Below are 17810 nucleotides of genomic sequence, written 5' to 3' on the forward strand. Positions count from 1 at the left end.
CGTACCTTGAGGAAGCCAAGGAGGAGCTCCACCATCAGCACATATACGCCACGTAGAACAACTTCTACTTGCTTGGAGTCTCCATCAACAACATGAGCAACCTCACCAACTCCCTTCACGACACCGCGCTTAAATTTTCACAAAACTTTGATCAATGGAGTCACTGGTTGGGGCCCCGCGAACCACCCGCCACCACCACAATGATCTAGCAAGCCCAGTTTGCAAGAACCTAAACTTGAGGAAGTTGTTGACAATTCTACATCAAGAGGTGGTATTTTTAATTTATCTTGTAATAATTGAGGTTTTGCTACAACTCATGAGAGATTTGAAACACTCGTGTTGGTTTCGCTGCAACACTTTGCTTTTCATTTTGCCTTTTTTTGTTGTAGTAGTTTTTAGCCTTGTCTTTGTACGCCTTTATTTCTATTCTATCTGCCTCATACGAGAAAAATCCAAAAGATTTATCCTTTCATATTTTTCTTTTGGTGTCTCTATCGCCACTTCTATGTTGCCCAATGATTATTGCGGGGAAGGTTGAGCCTCTCGAGTTTTGAAGGAACACATCATACGGAAGAAATTTGTGAGCTCATGAACTTGAGGTATATATGCCTTACCAGCCCTATGTAATTTTCAAATGCCCATGCTATATTAGTACTAGTTCTAAGTATTATATTAGTGGAGGCATGTCTTGACAATTATAGTGAAGTTTATATTGACTCGTATGATTGGTTAACTAGTTGTTACTATGTGTTTCTTTAGAGAACCAACTCTTGCCATTGGAAGCATATGAAAATTAAATAGAACGTGAGAAATTCTCTTTTAATAATGACTTAGGTGTTGTAGTAATTGTCTTGAGAGTCTATCCTCAGAAGTAAATTCAAGCCCATATAGATTAATGATCGACGTGAAGATACTTTTTGAAGTAAGTTGTTTAATAGAACCTGTTTAGTCATAATTAAGCTTCATGCCAAAAAAAACTATTAAATTAAAGTGAGATATTGCTTTACGCGTGTCTTGCACCACTGGAATATACCATGGACAACTTCGCTGGCCTTTAGCCGATCTAGCACAAGATAAATCTCACATTTTTGGTCTATGAGTTGATCAAACATCTGTAACAACAATGTTATGATGGGTAAAATTCCTCCATGGACACCGCTGCAAACAAAGTTGAAACACTCCTCAAGAGTGTTCTTTCTAAGTCTATCAAGACGGGTTCACAATGTTTTGGGATGGTCTCATTACTAAACTAATAAGTGTGAGTTCTTTAAAGACAATAGACCGAAGGAGGTATTGGAAAGCCATGATTTAAATAAATGGGAGTTAAATGAGTTGCTCTATTGATATGCTTCTTTTGACATGATCTCTCACTCTTAATTGTTTAATTTCTTGAATATAAATCAACCATTGGAAAACAAGTGTTGTCTAGAGTGAGGTAGAATATCAATTACTCAGTTGACTATCATTGTTTGTGAAAGCCTTACTTTAGTTGCCTTGGCATGCCAAAACTTTTATAGTATCTTGCCATTACTCTATCTATGTTAAGCTTTTAGGAGAAGAAGTAAGAGTTGCGGATACCAACTGTAAGTGAACTTGCATTTTTCTTATTTCGTTTAGACTCTCAGTTCCTTATGATTTTATACCTTGCTCGAGGACGCTCAAGGTTTTTACTTGGGGTTTTTGATGACTCGTGAAAACAGCCGCTTTATCTCCATCTAAACCGAGAAATCAATTAGAAGCAAATATCTTCCTAGACACATTAATAAGTGTCAATCAATGCCAATATGTCTTTTTTTTGCAGAAATGGAAGTATTTCAGAAAAAAATCAAAATCAATTAATAAAGAGTTACGAGCTAAAGATGTCACCAAGTCAACCAAAGCTCCGAGCTGAATCGCAAAAGGTTTAACGAACTCTGGTACGGCCAGCCCATAAAACCTAGTCGGATTACTGAAGTGAGATCGGGATACGGAACCACAAGCGTTCAACGGATTTCTACACAAGTGTCCAACGGATTTCCGGTCCGAGTCGCAGTCCTCCTCCTTACTATTTATACCAAGGATCAATCAGCAGTACCACCTCCAAGAATCAATCAACCAGCAGCACAAACGCAGCTCTTGGCCTCTTGCCCGATCGATCGATCAATCGTACGGTACGACGGAGGCCATGGCTGCGCTGCGCACCTGCTTGTTTTCGCCGGCGTTTTCCACGGCATCCTCGAGCGGCAGGCCACGCGTCCCCAACGCCCCGTCCATCGTCTCGGTGGTGGGCCGTCGTGAGCACCGCTTCCCGGTTCTGAAGTCGACCACCGCTCCCCGGCCGCGTCTGGCGGTCGTCCGGGCTCAGAACCGCGACGCACAGTCAAAGGCCAACCAACCGCCGGCCGCCGGCGACCACTTTCACCAGGAGATTAAGCGGATCAAGCAGCACCACCGGGACATAATCTCCACCGACGGCGGCTTCCTCTACGCCGAGGCGACAGCGATGTCGGCGCGCGTATGCATCTCTGCCCTGGAGGCCCTCGACATGGCCTCCCTTGTTCTGGACAGCGCGCGGCTCAACCTCGGCGAGGCGGGCGAGATCTCCGCGGAGACCATCCACGGGACCGTCCGGCCGTACGCGGCCCTCTTCTCCGCCGCCGCCGAGGACGCGTACTGCAGGAAGGTGAACAGGAACACGGTGGTCCGGTTCCTCGGCGCCCTGCGGGGCGTGGCCGCCGTGAGCCACATCATGCTCGAGGGCGCCTTGGAGGCCCTCTCCCACAGGAGCCCGAGGGAGGCCGTGTCGGAGTACGCTTTCAACTCGGACGTGGAGGACATGTACCGCGAGTTCGAGCAGGGCATGCGCCAGGTGGAAGACGACATTCGGAACGCTAGCGCTGTGGCGACGTGCAAGCTGGCGGTGCCGGTGATCCTTTCAGGCACCAAGTTTGCAGGGTCGTTCGTGGGACTCATGGTGGACCGGCGTAGGAGAGTGGTGGAGAAGGCGCGAAGCAAGTCACCAGTATGATTTTGTAACAAGAGACGCAGTAGCTAGCTGTTCCATGAGAAGGAACTCTGTTTTTGTTAAGCGCCTTATGGCAAATAGGTTTGTAGGGATTAAACTCGTTCTATTATTCAACGAACTACTCCTTTGATCTATGGTACGGATTCGGAGGGAGTAGTAAAATCACGACACTTGTTATAGACCGGTTGCATTTGTAAATTGTTTGATTACCAAATCTTGTCCAAATTGCATAAGGTAACACTTGGTCCTTGTTTTCTAAGTTATTGGGGGAACACATACCAAATTCAGATGGAATATAAATTTACTTAAAAGTAAATGATCTTTTTTTCAGTAGCATCATAACACATATAGCCATCAATAAACAGCAAAAATATTTAGTATATTTTTTATTTCCAGAATTAATACACATTTTTGCCAAAATTTCACAAATAATACACCATCGGATACCGTTTCCCCAGGGGAAGTAATCGGGGAAGCGATACCCGCAGGCCGCGATTCCAAGGACGTCCTCGCGCACGGTCCACAGAGAGCAGTTGTCGAGCCGCTGTTCCCGAGTGGACGGCGTCAGGAATCGCCACCTCAAAAAGGCACGCTGGTTGGGTGATGGAATCCCGATGCAGCTTATCGGGGTACTCTTCCCCGAGTAGTGGCTTGACCACTTTAAATCGGGCCAATGCCCTGCCGACGCCCTCGCCTCCTTCTTCTTCGTCCTCGTTTTCTCTCAGCTCTCTCATTTTTTCCTCTCAGCTATGCTACCATTTTCTCCCATTTAATAGCGATTTGTTGCCTGTTTGCTTGCTATTTCACCACCAAATGCAGTAGAAACATCTGATCCATAGAATCTTGAATCCGGTCCCCAAGGGGGATTAGAGACAAAGCCATTGAGAAGCCGAAGACAGCCTTGTAGGAGGCCAAGCTGCAAAGAGCGGCTCGAGGAGACCAGCTAATCACTCGTACGAGTAAGTTAGGTTGAAAAAAGTTATATCATTTAAATAGTTTCCTCTTCCGCTTCTTTCGTATCTATTTATGCTTGCCTTCCTTATCCATTTTGCCAACCAAAAGTATAGTGAACTGCCTGGAAGGTTTATAGCCCGTACTCCCCTTATACATCTATAAGAAAGTAATATTCGCTATAGCCCTATCTCTTCTCTTCTCCACAGGCACTCAATCCCTATTTGAGACAGCAAGACTTACCTATAAATAGCACTTCCCGATATCAAGAGGTTCTTACTTACCTTTGACCAGTAAGACACGAATGATCTACTCATCAAGGGATGTGATGGCGACATATCGGGATAGACTGCCCTGATTACTTCCTATTGGGTATCGCTTCCCGATTTCTTCCTCTCGGGAAATGGTACCCGACGGTGTATTATTTGTGAAATTTGTTAAAAACGAGTATAATTTCTAGAAATAAATAAATAAATGTATTATTTAAAAAATCGCCAATAAATGAACATAACATCTTGACAGAAAAATGTCAGCAGGGCCAGGGCAGCACTTAACAGTGATGAGCAAGGCAAAACAAAGATGGCGAATCAAACATCCATGCCACCACTAACTAGACAGCCTTATATGTTACAACCTAGAGCTGGCCAACACCCAAGAGGAATGAAAAGAAGGCGAAACATAACAAATGAGTCAAATTTTGGTATAGTACAGTGAGCATCAAAACTGTAACGTAGTGTGCAGACTAGCTATGAGGAACACAAACAGACAGTTCAGCACCATATAGAATGTCTCATCGTTGTTTGCTTAGCGTCAAAAGCCACAGGTACCATCATGAATTCTTGATGGATGAGAAGTTTCAATAAGCATATCCTAGCAGAAAGGCTGCAGCTATCCATGGATCATTGTCTCAAATGATAGAGGTGAATTCTACTGAATCACACACTCGCATTTCCTGAAACCCTCGTTTTCTTCATCATCAGACAAACTTTCATCACTGTCGAAATGCAATTATTCAGCAGTTAGAAAATATTATGAATATAACAACTGGGTACAAGACTTCACAACAAAACAGTAATACAGCACACATTAGTTGTCAGACTGTACCTGGCTTCGAACTCCCTTATCTCGAAAAGCTCCTTTCCGCACGTATCTGTCCACTGAACTCTTCTTCGTTCCATACCCGATTTCAAGGTTTGCACCTCTTCCAGTGACTCGCGCGGTTCCTCGCCTTCACTCACCACTATACAATGCTCTGACGAATCCCTTTTTGAGTTGCTCTTAAGACAACCCTTTATCTCATCTCCAGTGATGGGATCATTAGTTGTTACTTTCTTCTTTGTTAAACCTGATGAGTCTTCCAAAGAGCTCAACGTGTTGCTTGAACTCACTTTGGGAGGAGGCGCAGCTTCAAGCTCCGAAGCTGCACGACCGAAGCAGATGAAGGGAGCACATTTGCGGGGCGCTTGGTTTTTCCCGGGAGCCAGATTATACACCTTCTCAGCTTCCCCGTCAACTAGTCGGTACTGATTCCAGGGTGATACTTTGACAGGCTTATCTTCTTCCTTCCGTCCAAGCAGCAAAAGAGCAAGGCCATGGCTGTACCCTGAAGCTGATGACGAGAAAAACCCTCCTCCTTCCACAGCCAGTAGCATTTCCAATTCTCATCCAGGCACCATAAACTATATTCTTCTGCTCTGCTTTAAAAACTTCCTCTTCATTGGCTAGTCTACTGTGCTACAAGGGAAAACAAAATCAGACCCAATGCTCTCTATTCTTGCAATCGAGATATATACTAGGGTCTCATGAATGTAGTAAACAAGTAGAAGAAGATGAGCCGCACATCGCTTAGTAGTCAATGACATCAATTCTATAAGTATCTCATTCGACAGGTCATAGACATCTTTACTGCAGTAGGCATTTTGGGTTGAACCAAGACCCTCCAATTATTGGTTGCCGTACACAGTCAAGAAAAAGAAAGCTTCCAATAATATCCACAGTTCCAGTTTTAGTTGAGCCAATTATTGGAGGGTTCAGCCGAGTCACCTGAACATGATCACATGCCTAATGTACTCCAAATCGCATCAAATAATAAAGGGATCTTGATTCACTCGTACCTCTAATAAACAGATAAAAACATTTTAAAAAACTACAGTACAGGTTGACAAGAAGTGGCTAATGAGGTAATCCTAACAAGATTTATTCCAAAGTTACCAACAATTGCTCACTGTAAACTTAATTCAGACGACTAAGCTTGAGACTAAAAAAGAAAATCCGCAACATTGAAGTAATGCCCAAGCTAAGATCCCATTGATGCTTAACGGACTGAAGAGGGGCCTTGACACGGATCTAGCACCCAAGAACCAAACCAAATTACTAATCGAGCTCACGTAAGCAACGCATTTGCTAACACCCAAACAAGAACCGGCACAACTCGGATCTCGCCAAGCAATAGTAAAACAAGAGCAAAACATCGGGAAAGTTAGTCAGTTGGGAAATAAAATGCTGCGGTTGAACGGATCGTACCTGGGGGAGAACTACATTCCGATTGGGCGCGGCAGGGTGGGAGGCGGGCGAGGTATCGGATCTGAGCCTGGATTTGAGAAGCGAAGCGGAGAGGAGAGGAGAGCGGTGGCGGAACAAAATCGTAATCGGTTAAGGTTCTGCTAAAATTTTCGTCCAACTTTTTAGATGGACGGTTTTACCCTCCCACCAAATCACATAATACATACACATGCCATGGTACTGGTTCGTTAAAACGATTCTCTTCGTCCGCGCGTCCAACCATCTATGACCCAAGTATGTACAGCTCCTGGCCCGAGCGGGCGGTGGAGTTCACCCCCCGCACACGAGGAAGCGGGCTTGGGCTTTGATTTGGCTATCAGGGCTTTAAGAATAGTTTTCTGGCCTAAGAACGCAGTAACACAGATGGTGTACTGATGTTCTCGGTTGAATAGTCCCACATCGATCCTTTACGGCAAGATCATCCGGTTTATATACGGCCAGAAATTCCAACCATCAGCAAGCAATTACATGACAACATTTGACAGCTCTCGGAAGAGAGAGCACAGCGCTGGAGCGATGGATCTGGATCAGACAAAGACGCCAAATCGAGATCACGGGATAGAAAATCAGAGGAGGCAGAGAGGGATCTTAAGAAGGGAGACGGAAAGGCTCGGATATGCAGGGAATCAGTGGTGGCGGCCGAGGTTGAGAGATCTCACAACGGGATAGAAACTCAGAGGAGGCAGAGAGGGATCCTAAAGAAGGAGACGGGAAAGGCTAGAAGGGAGACGGAAAGGCTCGGATATGCAGGGAATCGGTGGTGGCGGCCGAGGTTGATAGAAACTCAGAGGAGGCAGAGAGGGATCCTAAAGAAGGAGACGGGAAAGGCTCAGAATCCAGGAAATCAAAGGTGGCGGACGGAGGATGCGCGGCGCTGGAAGAAAAATCCCCTTTCCTCCTCCATGTGTGTAGGTTGAGCACGGTTGGCTCCTGCCTCGAGGACGAGAGAAGGCGGAGGATGCGCAGCGCTGGAAGAAAAATCCCCTTTCCTCCTCCATGTGCGTTTCAACGAAGCCTTATCCTATCCTCCATGCTCGACCATTGGCACTGCTACACACGTTTGGCTTGTATGTTTTTATCGTGATGGCCTTGTAGGTTAACAGCACAACACCACACGAGTTTCTTTCCATTTTCCGTAGCATCTTTCAATGACATGTGGGATCTTTCTGTTCTACACACGTTGCATCAAAAGAGGCATCGCACACACAAAAATGAGTATTTTCTATGAATTATTTTAAAACATTTCAATTTAGACGTGTTTTTAGTTTTTTTTCGAATACGTTTTCGATTTGTATATATATTTGTATTCAGAAAAAATAGAGTAAGTACTTTACCGCCAATTTTTTTCCTCCAACTATGATACTGGTTCAACTTATGCGAGGCACCACAACCTCAATCCATCGACTAGGCCCGGTGGTATTGCAAGCTACTTAATATCTCGAGAAATTGGTGTCGGGATTTCAAGTATGAGAACATATGATAAATTGGATAATTTTGCATCCTACATTCCTACGTTGTGATTTTTTTCAACATAGTTGTCCGGGTGAATTTGTGGTGTTGTTAGGTGCGGGGTTTGTGTCAATTCACATTGCAGAATTTGTGGCATTGCTCGATGCCACTGGCCAGCTATGTGTTTGCAGGATTTGTCAGCCAAAATTTTGTATGAAATTTATGCAGCTCAATATTTTAATGACTTTCTACATAGTTTTATTTACTTGTTCAAATTAAATTTGCAAGATGCAAATTTCAGCGGCCACCTCCATCGAGTTTTTTATGATGGTAATCGCATCCGTAGATGGCGCCTTCCAGTTACGTGCATTTTATCTTCGAATGTGCCATACAAAAGAGCCATTATCTATAAGTTTGATCTTTGCAACAGAAGACCCAAGAATTTGCATATCTTTCATCTCAACTTTTCCTTTTTAGTTCTAACAGTATATTATTTAAGTCAGTGTTTTTGGATAAACATGATACAAAACAAAAAGATTGGAAGTAGGCGCAAAGCTTTTCCTTTTCCGAAATGAATGCTTTATTATATTATATACATAGAAAATTAAATGTTAAGTGAGAGCTAACATATTCGAATGATCTAAAACAAAAGAAAATAAATAACATGCATGTATTGTTTATTGTAAACCCGGTGCAACGCACGGGCACTTTTGCTAGTAAGAATAAAAATAAGAAAAGGGGGGAAACGAAAGGGAAGTAGGAAAGGGCTCAGTGGCAGTTGGTGCTGTGCTGCGCTGTCCTAGTGAGACTTGCGCTGTAGATGATCATACTGGGCTCCGCGTCGGAGTTGACCTCATGGGCCCGGATCGTAAGTGGGACGGCCACGACGAGCGAAACCGTGGGAAGTGGACAGCCGTCGGATGACGGAGCAACGATGGCGATCGGCGGTCAATTTGCCAACATGGCAAGCCAATGTTTAGGCAATTCATACTACCTCCGTTTGGAATAAAGTTAGAAACAAATTAGCAACAAAATATTAATTATATTATACATAATTTGTATTTTGGATTTGTATTCAAAAAACACTTTCTAATGATGCTAATATTATATACCAATTTTTTTTTTATATATTTAGAGTAATTCTTGGTTAAAGAAAAAAACACAGAAAACAAGGACATTCATTGGAATGCAGAAAGTAATACTCTCTCTTCTAAAATAACATTCTCAACCTTTTCTATGTATCTATAACTAAATATATCTATATACTTTCGTATCTGGATAAAGTTGAGCAAATTGTTTTGAGACAAAGCGAGTAATATGTAGAAATTAATTGGTTTATCGCCAAATTTAGAAGACTTTTTTTATAGTATGATAGAGTATTTAGGAAGATACTTCGGCTGAAATCTAGAGCACATGTAGATGTAATGATGCTATCTTTGCAAATAGCCCAAAAGGTAAGTAAGACCATCTCCACCGAAAACTGCAGATGGAGGCCAAGCTACATGCAGCCCTTTATTTTTTAAAATTCGAAATCATAATTTTAAGTTTCAAAAAAGTCTGAAAAAAAATCCTGGACGTAGACAATTATGAAATCGATAAACGTGCAAAATCTCAATGTGAAATTCTTTGTATTGTAGACTATACAAAAATGAAAAAATCTGATAGGTTTATAGTTTTGAAATGTGCACTATTCATTATTCCCATATCCGCACATTTTTTGTGTGTAGCGCAAACTATTAATAATTTCACATTGAGATTTTACATGTTTGTAGATACCATCATTGGTTACATCTAGGATTTTTTTTCAGAATTTTTTGAAATTCAAAACTATGATTTACGAAATTTTAAAAATAAAGGGATACATGTAGGTCGGCCTCCATTTGTCCACTCTCCATCTCCACAAGATTCTTGGGGTTCGGACACAAAATTAATCCTCACCGATGCTCCCATCTGTCGGGGCCACCTTTTACTCCGACGCAATTACGCACAACATTGAGGATGACGATGGTAGCTAGAAGGGCAAGCTCACTGTCGACAAGGCCAAGAAGTTCGTTGAATACGCGGTCGCCGAACAGGAGGGTGCTGAAACACTGGGTCGTCAGCGCGGGTGGCCTGGTGCTCTGCCTTGGATGAAGAATAGGGTTAGGGTAGTTTAAATTTTAGTTAAATTTCTTTCTAATTTGGTTCTAAATATTCTAAATTTGAATGAAAACATTTAAATCTGAGTGAATAGGGTTAGGGTCTTCGTTGAACATCTGTTGATATGTTCTAACACGATTCTTCAGTTGAAAGAGAGAAACGCGTCAGTCGTAAGCTTGTGTTAGATACTGGTAGTAAGTATACTACTCTTCCTGAGCTTTTTCGATTTGAAAAATGGTGGCTTCAACATGAGGAGTTTTCTGAAATGGTTCACAAAGTATGGAATAGTGAATGTAATTGCACTATTGCAATTGATATTTGGCAGTTTAAGCTTAGGCTGTTGTGAAAAAATTAAAAGGGTTGAATATTAACTTTGAGGCTGCTTTGAAAAAAAAAAACTCTTTTGCAAGAGTTTGATATCTTGGATGTGTTTTCAGAACAAAATCAACTTGATGCTAGGGATAAAATGAGAATGGAAGAGATTAAAACCGAGCTTGATGAGATTTGGTCCCAAGAGGAAACTAAAGCTTGGCAACGTTCTAGGGATAGGCAAGTGGTCGAAGGTGACCGCAATACTTCCTATTTTCATACGGTTGAAGGCGTAAAAAGAATATTAGTGTCCTCATTGGCCCTAATGATCCCGTTGAAACTACCGAGGAAATTCTTGATGTAGCAGCGAACTTTTACAAAAATCTTTTTGCCAAAGAAAATAGACAAGATATTTCCTTAGACGATGGTTTTGGGACATGGATGACCTTCTCACCGATGAGGAGGCCTCCCTGCTTGATGCCCCTTTTTCGGAAAAGAGATACATGATGCTATCATGGGGTCTTATGCGGTTGGCGCCCCTGGGCCCGATGGGTTTTCCTTTCTTTTTTATCAAAAGTTTTGGGATTTGATTAAATTTGATTTCATGGCCCTTGTGAGGGATTTTGAATCCGGCACTCTTGATGTCTCTAGACTAAATTATGCCATCTTTACTTTAATTCCGAAGGATCATGATGCTAAAGACATGAAGAAATTTAAGCCTATTAGTCTTGGTAATTGTAGTCTGAAAGTAATAACTAAAGCTATTACAAATAGGATTACTCCGATTAGTAATAGGATGATCGCTAATAATCAGACTGCATTTATCAAGGGTCGCTACATTCTTGAGAGTGTAGTGGCGGCTCATGAGGTTATCCACGACGTTTATTCTAAGAAGCACTCAGTGTCTAGTTTTGAAACTAGATTATGAGAAGGCTTATGATCGTATTGATTGGGAGTTCTTGGATTCTATGTTGCAATCTAGGAATTTCTCTCCTAAATTTAGAACGTTGATTAAATCTGTGTTGTATAAAGGTTCCTTTTGTGTTCGTATTAATGATTTTAATAGTTCTTATTTTGTTGCTGGTAAAGACCTTAAACAGGAAGATGAAGGAAGGCGAGTAAAAAGGTTTTAGACCAATACCAAGTAGAGGGGCGCTGCTGAAGGCCCTTGGTTAAGTTGAATACACTACCACCGTTCTAAACTTCTAATGTAAGGCAGTATTTTGCACAATCTTCAGTGCAAGACTTGAACCATTAGTATACATACCAAAATATATGGAGTAGCTCATAGATTGTCGTAAAATAACAGGATAAATCCACGTGTACGTGCACCCGTTTTCTTGAATATTAAAAAAATGCCATTTGAAAATCTCAAAAAAATCATGTATTGTTTTGATAATTGTGTAAGTTTTCACGGAAATATTCGATTGTATGTGCCCACACAAAAATGACAAAATGTCCAAATGACACTATAATGATTGGTTGTGTACTGTTCATGGAAATAAGGAATTCTATTTTCACATTTATGTGTAGGTCACACATAGTCTTTTTTATGCCAAAATCTGCACAAAAAAGCGTCAACATACAATATAAATGCGTGCAATTTTCAATTTTTTCTGAAACTTTGGAATTGCATTTTTTTTTTGGATTTTTTTCATAATGGGGTGCACGTGCACCCAGGTTCACATGCTCCGCATCCATAGATTGTCCTCTTTTCTACAACCTCCATTCTATATTAACTATTGTGGATTTGTCAAAATTTGCATGTATATACACGCAAAAACGTGTCTAGATGTATGAGTATTGAGATAAATCTGGTCTAGATGTATGAGTATTGAGATAAATCTGCGACCGTTAATATGGAACCGAGGGACATACTCAGGCTGTCTCAAGACGAGCGTTCTTTTATGTAAGGAGTATTTTCTCTTAGTCACTAGACAACACATTTCTATCTCCCTCCTACACCTCTCTAGACTTTCTTCTTTATTCAACTTAGTCTCCTTGATCGCACTCTCACAACATTGTTACCACCTCCACGTAGCTCGTGTGATGATCACGCCCTCAAAGGCCAAAACAAAAAAGCAGTGACCCTAGTACACGTCTACACGCAGGCCTCGCGTCCAGAAAAGTGGAAAAAAAAATTCTGCGCAAGTCTCCAACCAACAAGTTGTACGGGGCGTCCGGGCCTGACGGGGACAATCGCAACACGCAGCAGGAGGCAGGAATGTCTGAACGTGCTGCGCCCATGTCGAGTCCCTGAAAACCTCACAATCTAATCCGCAACTCGCCATCGAAGATCGAACACCTGCTGCTCCTTCTCCTCTCACGCATCTCCAACTCCAACTAGTACTTGGCACTGCCCCTGTTCCCTGTCCCGAGAGGGGAAGAGACTTCGCACCACACACTCTTATCCACAACGAGCGCGCCCCAGTGTAGTGTGTGTCCAAACCTTCTCCACGCCTTCCCTCCCATTCCCTTCTCCTCTGTCTCTCTGCTCTTTCCAAGAGCCAACAACGCCAAGCAGCTCAAACGAAGCAATGTCTTTGGCACCCTCCATCCCTTCCATCAAGGTGAAGGTGGGACGTGTCGTCCCACCGTCTTCATACCGAGCATGCAGGTCCTTCGCCGTGATCCGGAGCTCCAGCACGGAGGGGCCCAGGAGACCGTCTGCGCCCCCGCTGTCGCCGCCGCCGCCCATGCCTCCCAAGGGGCCATCTCTGTCCAGCCCTCCGAGCCTGTCCAAGCCACCCACCCCGGTGAAGCCGGCAGCGCCGTCACCTCCTCCTCCTGAGACGAAGCCGGCAGCCTCGGTGGCTGCTGGGCCGCCACCGGTGGGAGGGGTTGTGACGTTCGAGTACCAGAGGAAGGTGGCCAAGGAACTGCAGGAGTACTTCAAGAAGAAGAAGCTGGAGGAGACCAACCAGGGGCCCTTCTTCGGGTGGCTAGCCAAGAACGAGATTTCCAATGGAAGGTATGGCTGCCCCTCTGCAACTGCAACTTGCATCAAGTTTAAGCAGTACATGTTTTGTTAGATTTTCTAAATAGTAGCAATCAGGTGATGAAATGGAATACAGTTCCTTAAATACTCCCTCCGGTTCATATTAATTGACTCTAATATGGATGTATCTAGACACATTTTAGTTCTAGATACATTCATATTGAAGTCAATTAATATGAATCGGAGGGAGTAACAATATTTCATAACCTACTGAATTGCAAATTAATGGTGCAGAATGATCATGGTTTAAGCTTGTAACAGACATCAATACAGCATGCCCTGAAACAAACAGCTGACCTCTAATTAGTTTCTGGGCATGTGTACGAGTAATCAAGAGCGGGGATCATAGAAAAGTTACTGCAAATTATAGTGTTCTTTTCTCCTAATGTAACTTACCTATAATAAGTAATAAGCCACAGAAGCTACTAGTAATAACGACAAGCATGCTGAAATAGGCTTCCCCTACCGTAATTCGGCCAAAAACAAAAAACAAGCATGCTGAAATGCAGGATGATGCGCACCTTAAGGTTAACTGTTCCGTCAAATAGTTTAAGATTGCTTGTTCCTGTATGGTGATTCTGATTATATAAAACTCTTGCAGATGGGCTATGTTTGGGTTTGCAGTAGGGATGCTAACAGAGTATGCAACAGGCTCGGATTTCGTCGAGCAAATGAAGATCCTTCTCTCCAATTTTGGGATTGTGGATTTGGACTGAGAGCTGATGTTTGGTGTTGTTGTTATGTATAAGTCCGAAGTATAATCTATCTTCTTTTATCCAACGTATAGAAAGATCAATCTTGCACATTGGTATACCCTTGACTTCATTTGTACTACTGTCCTGTCAGTTTTGATGAATGTAAAATCCACTTTCCATCTTTCTTTTTTGCTAATAAGGGATTTCCTTGAGAAGAATAAAACGGATATTCCATTTGGATGTCCGTACGTGGTAATTTTTTCATCTAGAATAAATGCATCATTCAGAAACTAAGAAACGGATGGATCTGCAAGCATGTTAGGCCTTCCTTCAAAAGCTTAGAAGGCTCTTTTTTAAGCAAGACATCTCTTTGCCTATGCATAGAGTCAAGGACAAGCATAAACAATCTACGGCTACTGCCTAGTTTCTTTCCTTGCTTTGTACATATCCTTGTAAACACTTTATAAATTTTGGCAACAAATACAGTAGGAGGATCGCCTACTATTCATTGAAAAAATGCATAATTACAGGGTTTCAATCTCAATTTAGCTTTCCAGCCAAAGAAGAACTCACGTAGTTAGAGTGACATGAGTTTGTTGGTCCCACAATGTACTGAACACACAATGAGGATTACAAAATGAGCTTACTAGGTCGTGTTGATTGTGGAACAAAAAAAAAGCTATGCCGTGTACTATCCACATATAGTACCGATGAATACCTACAGATAAGTAGAAATATTACCTTCTATGGACTGTGCTATCCACGTATACTCACTGAAGAATGCCTACAGATAAGTAGAAATTCTAGATTGCTAAATCTAATCTGCATACAAGGTTTTACATAGCAGCAAACCACATCAATTAAGTCAGTATTCATGTTATAAAAAATTAATACTCCCTCCGATCCAAATTAATCTGCATACAAGGTTTTACATAGCAGCAAACCACATCAATTAAGTATTCATGTTATAAAAAATTAATACTATATTACTTTCAAGGTTAAGGATCTTTGCAACTTGGAACAGGCAAGTGGCGGTAAATCCATGGTAATGGAACAGTTTACCTGAACCTTTAAATAGCAGTATTGACCTCAAATGGAGGTAAGTTAAGAACACCATGTGTCTCGTTGTTTGGTACCATAAAATCAGAAGAGGTTAACAATACCCTGTCCTGCTACCGCCTCATAAACAGGCTACCAGTAATCTCCACAAGAACACTTTCCATCCTCAAAATGATGGAATCGGATGGAATCCCTTAAAATGATTTGACGGCCAATAATCTGAGATATGTATCTAAAAGCAGTGTGACAATCTCCACAAACCCGAAGATTTTTCATGATTCTTATGGGGACACCTGAGGAGGAGCGAGTTAAAACAAAGGCAACTGCAAGCTTTTCACTATGATAGCTTAGCAACTCCTCTTTGTTCTCTTCTTCAAGGTCATACAAGGCAAACTCTGTCATTGGAACATAACCTGCATTCCTTATCTTCTGGATCAAAACACTTAGTTTTTCATATATTTCTTTGGTGTTCGGATGTGATCTGTCTCCGGCAATGAAAGTATGAACTCCATCACCTAGGGTTACCCAACTGCGACCAGCCTCTTTTTTCACTGCTGCCCCCCAATTGCAGCTCGTGCTTTGGCTGTATCCTCCCACCTTCCTGTTGCTGCATAAAAGTTAGATGCGAGAACATAGTTTACAGGATTTTGAGGTTCTAATTCCAAAAGCATCCTTGAAGCTTCTCTCCCCAGATCTATCTTGTCCCTGTCCTTTGATTGCCGACAAGCAACTAATACGGTCCTCCATATAAGTGCATTTGGTTTCATTGGCATTCTCTTGATGTATTCCCGTATCTTAGTGAGCTTACCAGCTCGACCAAGCAGGTCTATAACACAAGAATAATGTTCAATCTGAGGTACTATACCATGGTCCTCCATCATTTCAAAGTAGTCTAGACCTTTATCTACCAATCCAGCATGACTGCAGGCAGACAGAACACTGATAAATGTGACATGGTCTGTATTTGCTCCACTTTGCTGCATTTCTTCAAAGATATCCAAAGCTTTTCTTCCAAGACCATGTCTCGCATAACCAGAAATCATAGAGTTCCATGAGAACTCATTTTTCTGACTCATGGAATTGAACACCTTTGAAGCATAGTCTATCCTTCCACACTTGGAGTACATATCAACAAGAGCACTCTCAACCACAACATCTGATTCCAACTGTGACCTAATACCGAAAGCATGCATCTCCATCCCACGTTCCAATGCTGCGACAGAGGCACATGCATTCAGTACAATGGAGAAGGTGCAACAGTCCATCATTTGGTCACTGTGCATCATAAGCCAAACACAATCCATAGCCTCCTGCAGATGGCCATTGTAGATGTAACCTGAAATCATTGAATTCCATGAGACAGCATCCCTCCTGCCTGACATTTCAGAAAACAGCTGCTCACAAGAATCCATGTCTCCTGACTTAGCATAACATGACATCAGAGCATTATCCACTGCATTATCTTCTATAGCTCCATGCTTCAGCACCACAGCATGAACCTGCTTTCCCAATTCAAGCACAGACAACGGTGACAATGCAGCCAGTAAGTTAACAAATGTTACTTTATTTGGGGCCAAACCACTCCTCATCATATTGGAGAATACTTCAATGGATTCAGCAATAGGTGCTTGCGAATTAGCCATGACACCCATGATAGAATTCCAGGAAACAACATCATGTTCAGCCATAGAGTTGAAAACTTCCCAGCACTCGGACCTAGCTCCACATTCTCCGTACATTTTAACCAATGCATTTGAAACAGAGGTATCTAAATCCAGTCCCCACTTTACAGCATCACAATGCAGTTGCTGGCCTGCAGCCAAAAGTCCCAAACTTGCACATGAGCTCAAGCCGCTAATTGCTGCAAAATTCGATGGACTTATACAACCTTGCCTCATTGTACAGTAATTCATCATTGCACCTTCACAGTAACCATTCTGATCAAGAACCGAGATAATAGTGTTCCATGAAACCCGATCCCTTACAGAAAGCAACTGGAAAACTCTAGAGGCTTTTTCAATGGCACCACATTTGGCGTACATATTAACCAGACTATTACTGACAGCAATTTTCAAATCGATAAGTCCAGTTCTAAGAAGATGTCCGTGGACTTCCCTACCTTTCATCAAGCCATCTTCCGGCACAGAAAACTCAGCTATCGCACCGAGCAACACGACATACGTGTCTGCATTGACAACCACTGAGTCCCTAGTCCCCACGAAAATCCTAACTGCTTCTTCACTGCAGTGCTTCTTGACCAAACCTATGATCAGGCCATTCAATGTAACCGCGTTCCTCTGTTCCAAACTGAGAAAAATGTCCTTAGCTTTATCGAGCATGCCATGCCTTGCGAATGCACTGACGAGAGCGCTTCCCACATAGAGGTCACTTGAGATGCCAGAACTGAGCACCCTCGCAAACACTTGCTCAAGCACTCGAGAGTTGCACGAGGGCACAGACGCCGCAGTGATCAGGCTCCCAAAGGTATGCTCATTTGGCCTCAACTCAGGTGCTGGGTCATCACGCAGCATCGCCATGAACAAGGAAAACGTCGACGCCACATACCCTTTCTTAGCATACACAGACATCAAGGCGTTCCACGTGATGAGGTCCCTAACTGGCACGGTATCAAACACCCGCTGCG

General features: G+C 42.6%; 3 protein-coding genes across 4 annotated transcripts; 1 reads left to right on the forward strand and 2 right to left on the reverse strand.

The window, feature by feature from the left end:
* Window positions 1-4440: 4440 nt before the first annotated feature.
* Window positions 4441-6583, reverse strand: LOC124666942. Of its 2 annotated transcripts, none has more exons than XM_047204276.1 (3): window positions 6479-6583; window positions 5060-5684; window positions 4441-4949 (listed from the first exon to the last, which is right to left on the reverse strand). In XM_047204276.1, the coding sequence occupies exons 2-3, from the start codon at window positions 5605-5607 to the stop codon at window positions 4883-4885; spliced, it is 615 nt and encodes a 204-aa protein (XP_047060232.1). In that variant the 5' UTR covers window positions 5608-5684; window positions 6479-6583; the 3' UTR covers window positions 4441-4882. The 2 variants fall into 2 exon arrangements, with proteins under 2 accessions (XP_047060232.1, XP_047060230.1); XM_047204274.1 differs by having other exon boundaries at window positions 5060-5689.
* A 6216-nt stretch (window positions 6584-12799) lies between these two features.
* LOC124660839 (light-harvesting complex-like protein OHP2, chloroplastic) lies at window positions 12800-14288 on the forward strand. The gene is made up of 2 exons (XM_047198676.1): window positions 12800-13385; window positions 14014-14288. The coding sequence occupies exons 1-2, from the start codon at window positions 12952-12954 to the stop codon at window positions 14126-14128; spliced, it is 549 nt and encodes a 182-aa protein (XP_047054632.1). The 5' UTR covers window positions 12800-12951; the 3' UTR covers window positions 14129-14288.
* Window positions 14289-15714: 1426 nt separating this feature from the next.
* LOC124663585 (putative pentatricopeptide repeat-containing protein At5g09950) lies at window positions 15715-17370 on the reverse strand. The gene has a single exon (XM_047201271.1). It carries the CDS (start codon window positions 17290-17292, stop codon window positions 15715-15717), a length of 1578 nt encoding a protein of 525 aa, XP_047057227.1. The 5' UTR covers window positions 17293-17370.
* Window positions 17371-17810: the final 440 nt, after the last annotated feature.

The sequence above is a fragment of the Lolium rigidum genome, chromosome 6 (genome assembly GCF_022539505.1).
Source record: "Lolium rigidum isolate FL_2022 chromosome 6, APGP_CSIRO_Lrig_0.1, whole genome shotgun sequence".
NCBI lineage: Eukaryota > Viridiplantae > Streptophyta > Magnoliopsida > Poales > Poaceae > Lolium > Lolium rigidum.

Coding starts and splice junctions, on each gene's coding strand:
- LOC124660839 (XM_047198676.1), top strand. CDS start 12,952: ATGTCTTTGGCACCCTCCATCCCTTCCATCAAGGTGAAGGTGGGACGT. Junction 13,386..14,013: donor AACGAGATTTCCAATGGAAG/GTATGGCTGCCC, acceptor AAACTCTTGCAG/ATGGGCTATGTTTGGGTTTG.
- LOC124666942 (XM_047204276.1), bottom strand. CDS start 5,607: ATGCTACTGGCTGTGGAAGGAGGAGGGTTTTTCTCGTCATCAGCTTCA. Junction 4,950..5,059: donor ATAAGGGAGTTCGAAGCCAG/GTACAGTCTGAC, acceptor GCATTTCGACAG/TGATGAAAGTTTGTCTGATG.
- LOC124663585 (XM_047201271.1), bottom strand. CDS start 17,292: ATGAAAGGTAGGGAAGTCCACGGACATCTTCTTAGAACTGGACTTATC.